The sequence below is a fragment of the Electrophorus electricus genome, chromosome 3 (genome assembly GCF_041902795.1).
Source record: "Electrophorus electricus isolate QZ-2024a chromosome 3, ASM4190279v1, whole genome shotgun sequence".
Classification (NCBI taxonomy): domain Eukaryota; kingdom Metazoa; phylum Chordata; class Actinopteri; order Gymnotiformes; family Gymnotidae; genus Electrophorus; species Electrophorus electricus.
The window spans coordinates 22,091,045-22,099,223 of record NC_137499.1 but is presented as its reverse complement, the minus strand read 5'-3'; the positions used below and the strand labels follow the sequence as shown (position 1 = coordinate 22,099,223).

Genomic DNA, 8,179 nt, shown 5'->3' with positions numbered 1-8,179 from the left:
TCTGAGAGCAAAAATTTAAATACCTCCAAAGAATAATAAATATGTAGACAGTCCAGCACAACATAAGGTTCAGCAAGCTGTATTGAATATCATATGAAGCACAACATTTATTGTTAATGTAGGAGCACATATAACAGCTATTTAGATTCAGACCAGTTCCCTCAGTGACTTTCAACTACAACTGTTCGAGAATATCCAGGTTGCAATCACCAGTCTCGAAATTAAAGTGGTTCCTTCCTGTGTCAACAACTGGCCAATGTAAGTCTTACATTAAATAAACACTAGTGGTGTTCACAAATGAGTACTGGAACATTGAACAGAAATCAGGTCTGGTTTGTTGGTCAACTTCAACACCACACCACCCTGCTAGTGGGCAGGCAGGAACAGACGTCGCCACGAGTACCATAACAACCATCAAGGACCATGACATCAAGAACATCAGTCACTTCTCAGCTGTTAAGTTGGGTGATCGGTGTACTCAGACATTATACACTGCAGATTACCACACTCTCTAAGACTCGCTGTCAGGCTCTCTGTCTCTGTTCCACTCATTCTAGCTCTGTCTCACGGTCTCTCTGGACATATTCCACTCATAGACATCAGAATGGCACAACCGGTGTAAAAGACTACAGGAAGCTGCGTTGTGCCCAAGACTTTAATCACAAAGCAGCCCATACTCTGCAGAAACATTTTAATAAAAAGCTGCTTTGCCAAGAGGCAGATATTAAAGTGGTGACCTTTGTCACACTACAAAAAAAAAGAAAAGAAAGAATGAGTGAGTAAGAGGGAAAGCGTGAACAGCTCAGCGACTGAAGAGCATAAGAGCATATGGCGCCTCTGTGTTTGTGCAGGGATCAGAGTGAGCGCGAGCGAATGAAGACAAACTGCCAGTCGCATGCGCCGGTCTGCGGGGTCGCGAGCGTAGAACGGTGGCCAGTTATCTGTGGTAAATTGAGGAGGATAACTCCCACTTTGTCACCTATAGGGAATGCATGTAGGAATCGCGCTGTGGGCCCCCGATGGTAGGAGTGGGAAAGTTCACGTGTGAAGCCCACGTGTGAGGTCGGTGAGACATCAAGGGGACATTTGGACATTAACTATTTATTATACAGACTTCTGTTTGTCCTGGACATGGCGCCTCGCTGATTAAAACACTTCCAACCAATAATTAAATAAATTAACCAGGTCTTAAGACTCAGTTTTGCCTAATATGGTGCGGTGAACGGCCTCTTCACTATTGTTGTAGATTCAGTTTCATTTCTTGATCGTCTCACTTAACTGAATGCACGTTTTCTGCCCACGTATGAGTCGCACTTATCTGTATCGCCGAACACAGGACTGTGCTGACTCACCTCTAAGTCAGTCACGTGCAGCAGCATCGCCTTAGGACAGATTTTCCGTTCCACCTTTGAGCTGGACTGGTCAGCCTGATCAAGGATTTGGGCTTCCATAAGAGAATAATGCATCTGCACAACATCGCTCGCTTTCTTACGCCATACGTTACCACGAATATGGATGCGAGCGTCGGGAAGACTTGTTACGCAAGAGCCCGTTCAGTTAACGTCGGATCCATTCCTCCTTCGGACCTCATTCCAATAGTCCTCCTGTCTCGCGTTTATCCCTAAACTCCGTGTGCAGTCTCTGGCGAGCTCGGGGACAGTCAAATGTTCGTTTTCTTCCCTATTAACAGGTCTGACTTTTGACAATGACAAAATAAATCAGGGTGATGTCCAAATGTCGCACTGCCAATACAAACGCCAACCCCCCCCCCCCCCCCCCCCCCCCCCACACACACACACACACACACGCACAAATCATTTTACCGCGAAGGCATTCTATATGCATCTGGGGAAAATACGGTAAACAAGTGAAGCAAACTACAAAATTATGGTCGATATGATAAAATTGAGAGAAAGCAATTTGAAACACGCATGCAGATAATTGACCGGAATCACAAACTTTATACCGATGCCCGACAATGTTACCAAAAAAGAACAAGAATTCTTATCGGAACTTGAAATATAAATATTTATTTTGAATGCGAAAACGTGAGCTTCTCGGGCAGGTGACGGACCTGACTTATCCACGAGGTAGTAAAACACCAGCCTCGTGCTCGGCAGAGCCGGCACACGGGCATTGATCCAAGCCCATGGGAACTAATGGAGACGCGAGCTTTAAGGTTGTCTTGCCCAATATTCCGAGGAACGGTGATATTCAATAGACCATTAAAGAAATCAAAAGCTCGGCAAGACATTTCTACCCCAGGTCGTTCTTATGGAAATAAAATTGGTAAGAGGTCAATTAAATGTCTGAATAAGAAAGGGGAAATACTATAAGACCGCATGTTTTTATTGTTGTTGGAGACGCAAAACAGAGGGGGAATCAAGATCAGAAAACCTGACTGTAGCTACTAAAACAACCAACCGAGGCGACTGAGTTGTGCTGTGCCACTCAACTGTGTCGTGCCACCTTAAGTGAGAGGAGTGACTGGGTTAAAGAAGCGAGGGTTTCCTCCCCCACCGTGTTGCGGATGTGTGCTGCACTCCCGGCGCCCTATATAAACAGGCACGGCCGTGTGGAGAGCTACAGCGTTAGTGGACAGCTCCGAGGTGCTGAAACCACACGCAGCGCCAACGCGTCTTTCACTCGCCAAGAGCGCAGGCTTATAAGCAAGACGAGCCGCGATGGGGAGAATGTCTTTGACCGTCTTTCTACTTTCTTTCGTCGTTCTGGAGGGCTCTACGCAAGATTTCGGGCAGACCCAGTTTATTTGCACTTCCGTGCCGAAGGATATGGATTTGTGCGCGGCCACGATGCAGAACAGCGGTCCCGCGGAGGACCTGAAGACCACGGTCATGCAGCTGAGAGAGACGGTCTTGCAGCAAAAAGAAACCATTATGAATCAGAAAGAAACGATCCGGGAACTTACGAGTAAACTAAATCGTTGTGAGAGTCAGAGCACCCCGGAGCCCGGAGCGGGAGCCAGAAAAAAGGAGCAGGGCAAAAATACGATGGGAGATGTCTCGAGAGGTCCCAGCGACACTCTAGCTCAACTAGGGCAGACTTTAGCTACCCTCAAACAGAGACTGGAAAACTTGGAGGTACGCATTAAATTTTAACAACGGTGCAGTATTCAAAGATCGGGAGAAAAAAAAAACTCGACGAATACAGTCTTTTCCTCTAATGCTTAATTCATGAATTATTCCTAACGTGAACCGCAGTGAAACAGTTATTTGCGCTATCCGTAGCACATGGTACATTTCCTGTACGACTAATCCCAGGTTAGCAAAGCTTGTCCGCTACAGAGAGCAGTGAGTGCATTCTTAGGCGAGGTCAGACGATTTCGACTAAGGTCAGAGCTCTCGTCTTTGACAAATTTAGCCACTAAATATAAACATGCCAAAACCAAACGCTGACAGTACTCTAATCCTTAAATGGGTTTATCAGGTAGTTTAAGGCTCCTACTGATGCCCGTGCACAGCAAAGTCTCGAGCTATGAACGCTTACACTGTTCATTTGTGTCCAATAGGACAAACGGAGCAATTAAAACACTTGTAGGTGTAAATCCGAGGCTGGAAACTTTGCTGTAATGCCCGCGTCTAATTCGTCTTGTCTTAACGGGTTGGTGGTGTGGTTTTCTCTCAGCAATACAACAGAAGCAACGGCTCCGTGCAGGCGAACAGCCTGAAAGACTTGCTACAGAACAAAATCGACGACATGGAGAAGCAGGTGCTGTCCCGCGTGAACACGCTGGAGGAGGGCAAACCGGGCCAGAGGAACGACACCGACCAGCGCAATAAAGTGGAGTCCACGCTCACGTCCTTGCACCACCGAATCACGGACCTGGAGAAAGGTAACAACGAACGCACGCGCTGTATGGCTGTGACTGAAAAAAAAAAAAGAAAAAAAAAAGATTAAAACATAAGTGCAAACAGAACGTCAAGGTGAAAATTAAATTTCATAAAAATGATTACACGGCAATGCCTACATTAAATAAAAATATTTTATTGTTTCATTTTAAATTAAAGTAATAAGAATTCTGGGGGTGGGTTGCATTGGAAGCCAGTGTGCTGTCGCAGCGCAAGCGACGCCGTTGGGGAGGGGAGGCTGCATTAGTTTGCATATCCAGCCCGTAACTACCACCGGGAGCGGTCGCCGCGTGTCGCGCCGCCTAAGGCTTTTACGCAATAACATACAACGTTGTTACACAAGTCAACAGGCACGTTACGTTCGGCGCACGAGAGAGAGAGAGACAGACAGACAGACAGAGACAGAGACAGAGAGAGAGATGTGTCAAGTCTTTAATCCAACGGCTCCTGTTATTATTCCCATTTGACTTCAGGATCTAAAGGCCACCGGCCAGTGGACAAGTTCCAGTTGACTTTCCCTCTGCGGACGAACTACATGTACGCCAAGATGAAGAGAAGTCTTCCCGAGATGTACGCGTTCACGCTCTGCTTGTGGATCAAATCCAACGCGTCCCCAGGCGTGGGGACCCCCTTCTCATACGCTGTTCCCAGTCAGGCTAACGAACTGGTGCTTATAGAGTGGGGGAACAATCCTATGGAAATCCTCATCAACGACAAGGTAAACCGCAAATAAATTACATGTTTTAGTAAGAATGCTAATCATTTTAATCATTAAGCGTCTATATTCTACAGTCAGGAGGATCTTCTTTTTAATTTAAGTCTTAGATGGTTAACACTGTTCCTTCAGAGTTTACGTGGTTTAAGGTTAAACCTAGAATTAAGAGTTAAAATGTTAAAGCTGCAGTTTTGGATCGCTTTCGGTTATACAAAGCGAACACTCGTCCGTCTCCTACAGGTGGCGAAATTACCTTTCCTCATCAACGACGGCAAATGGCATCACATCTGCATCACTTGGACCACTCGCGACGGAGTGTGGGAGGCGTTTCAGGACGGAGTCCTGCGTGGAAACGGCGAGAACCTGGCTCCATACCACCCAATCAAACCTAACGGAGTGTTGGTTCTAGGTCAGGAACAGGTGAGAACATCTGAGGCGCCACAGAAGCCCGTTTGAGAAGTATTACACACATTTACGCACATACAGGTGGGTAGATAAGGTGAGCTAGACAGACAGATAAACAACCTAAAGCGTCTAAATAAAAAAACCTCGCGTGTTTTCGTAAGCATTTGGGGAAATTCAGAATCTCTGTTTTGCTCAGTGTGCTTGGAATTCGCATTGCGTAACGGAGACTGAAATTAGAAACAGGAAAAAGGCAACTCATGGGGGAAAAAAAAGATTAGCTGACAGTGTGATCAGAGGGGACCAATTATTGACCAGAGTTGGGATATATTAAACATCACAACTGCCAGTTGGACTTGAGGGAAACCCAAGTTGTTTATGGAACTTTTTGGTGTTTTATTTCCTCTTAACAGGACACACTGGGAGGAGGCTTCGATGCGACACAAGCATTTGTAGGGGAGTTAGCGAATTTCAACGTTTGGGACAAGAAACTGTCTTCCGCGGATATCTACAATCTGGCAACCTGTAACAGCAAAGCTCCGTCTGGCAACGTGATGTCGTGGTCGGAGACGAACATCGACGTGTTCGGGGGAGCCACTAAGTGGACTTTTGAGTCGTGCCGACATCTCAACTGAACTGCATAGAAGACTTAAGAGCCGAGCTCCGCATTTCCTAGCTTCCGTCTTTCTCGTCTTCATTTTGACGTACTCGATATACTGAGTAGAGGTAAGCGCGGGTTTCTATGAATACTTAAATATTTATGTGCAAAAAACAAAGAAACAATCGTTTTTTGGTCTTGAAAAATAGTTTCCTGTCGTTCGTCTTGGAAACCTCAGTGAGACAGTGTTGCTATTACTTTTTAAAAATTGGAGATCTTTTTTTCCTTCTTTGCAATCGCACTCAGCTTTTTTTTCTTGGTCCGGCCGTTGTTGTCTCTTCATGATGGACAGCATTACAAAAAAAGAAAACAAAAAAGAAACAAAACAAAAACAACAAAACAAAACAAAAAAAGTGCTTCAGAAACGGCTCTCGTCTCGTCTTGAGAACGGGGCTAACGGTTGCCACGTCCATCCGGCCGCGTCTTCCACGACGTGGAAACGACGACCATCCCGCGGTCCCGATCTCGCACTGTGACTGACGCGGGAAGAGGGATGCGACAGGACGGTCACGATGACCGCTGGAGGGACGATGTCGTCCGAATCAAGACGCTTAGAAGCCTGAGTGCCTTAGGCTGGATCCACTCGGCGCACCCCCCCCCCCCCCCCCCAACTGGCTCCACCGTCGCGTTCATCTACCCCTTTGCTTTTACAGACGAGTTCTTGTTCTGGTTAAATGTGTTAAACGGCGATGTGTTCAGCCCATGGCGTGTTTGGCAGGTGTTCGTAATCTGTAATAGGAATGTTAACTGTATAGTAACAGCATGACTGACCAAATGCTGCAACGGCATCCACATCTGCGTTTCCTATGGTTTGGGTTGGGTTTTTTCTACTGTATTGTTATATGCTAAAAGCATGGCATCACTGAGAGATGACAAAGATATAATTTTTGTAATAAAATTGTGATATAACAGATTTTTAAAATTATTTTGGTTATTAAGAGATAAACCTCTGTATCGTGTGTATGAGTGAATGGGAGGTCAAGAGCCTGACAGACAAAAAAAATGGAAGAAGGAAACACCAAACAGAAGGATGACTGGGGATGGGGAGAGATATTTGTGGAAAATGGATCAGTATTACATGAACTGTAACGGAGCCGAATTCTGAGTGTCCATCGTACAACCAAGGTCACAGGGGTGATGACCTCAAAGTGCCACGGGCAACAAACGTGTGCATGACTGACACCTGTCTCTCCTGAGCACACGAGGGAAAACGAGAGACATATCGGAAAAGAAAATCATTATAAGGAAAATATAAATATGGCGTGTAATTCTTAGCTTCGTAACCACTCCGACGAGTGCGAGTCGGCACAGGATCAGGGCTGTGATGCAGCGCCCTCACGTGCCAGGTGCTCGGGCTCGAGGGGGCAGTACTTTCAGTTTGGAGTCACGGGTCTGGGTCCCATTCCTGGCACCAGACGCACCCTGTGTGGGCCTCATCTGCAGTATTTGGGGGTTCTGTAATTATCTTCACTTAGCTAAGCTGGCCAAGCTAAATTAACCTCCACAGGATCAGCTTTTATTAATTAACATTAACAAACAAACAAAAAAAAGTGAGGAGTGGTGAATGATGGGAGTTTGGGGCATATTGCTTTTCTCTGAATCAGATCTTGAGATCAGACGCAAACTACATGCGTTCATTCAGGAACCACAGATTCAAATAACAACCATGAGAAACGGTTCAGCTCCAGCCCTGGCCACGGAGGCCTACGGCCATGCACCATAACTTCAGCCCTCTCACACAGGATCCAGCCGATCAATTCTTCAGGAGCATTTTGGTACAGGGCCATGGTGTAGGCTATGAGTTGTGCTCAACATGGAGGGTAGCAGATGTACAGGAACAAGTCTGGGCAGCGAGGATGAGAAACCTCCCACAAGCCTCGAACACTGCACAGTTCAAAATGTTAGACTCTGCCCTTACAAACAAAGCCACAGAAACGGGGACATTTTTAGATTTAGATTTAGGGGCAAATACTTAGGAACATACATTTTTTTTAAAATGCTGTAGAAAAAGACCTTTTGAAGCAGAAGGATTTTTGGTTCTTATGTCAGAGGGCGTGTTAACATACATGGCTGCTTTGTAAAAAAGCTCCTTTGTGCTAAATCTCCTTCTCTACCACTCTCTCTCCAGCAACATGAACTATTCATTATGACATTTAGAAAGCGAATAAATACGTCGGGGAGGGTGCTTACTCATTCACCTTGCGTCACCAAGGCAACAGGATGCTAGCGGAAATGGTGATGTCATAGTCACCCGTCGGCTTGCCTTGCAGGCAAAGCCTGTTGGCTTTCGCTGTGTGAAAATGGGCCAGACCGGGTTACGTTCCTGATCGCCGGAGGTACGGCTGCGAGCAGCTAAAGCTTCGCCATCCCCCAGTGCAACCCCATGCTAAGCTGACGATGGGTTGGTGCGTAATGCTTCGTGCTGCTCGGAAAAGTAAGCCTTTCAACCTGGGATGGAGAATGTTAGCTGCCCTAGCCATCAAACACAAGGTCACTGCACATGCCAGCTTTTATGTTCTCTCTCTCTCTCTCTCT

At 46.2% G+C, this 8,179-nt stretch overlaps 1 protein-coding gene across 1 annotated transcript; it reads left to right on the top strand.

The window, feature by feature from the left end:
- Positions 1-2,579: 2,579 nt before the first annotated feature.
- Positions 2,580-6,557, top strand: LOC113578830 (neuronal pentraxin-1). Its single transcript, XM_027012311.3, has 5 exons — positions 2,580-3,101; positions 3,646-3,853; positions 4,343-4,587; positions 4,825-5,004; positions 5,400-6,557. The coding sequence occupies exons 1-5, from the start codon at positions 2,685-2,687 to the stop codon at positions 5,619-5,621; spliced, it is 1,272 nt and encodes a 423-aa protein (XP_026868112.1). The 5' UTR covers positions 2,580-2,684; the 3' UTR covers positions 5,622-6,557.
- Positions 6,558-8,179: the final 1,622 nt, after the last annotated feature.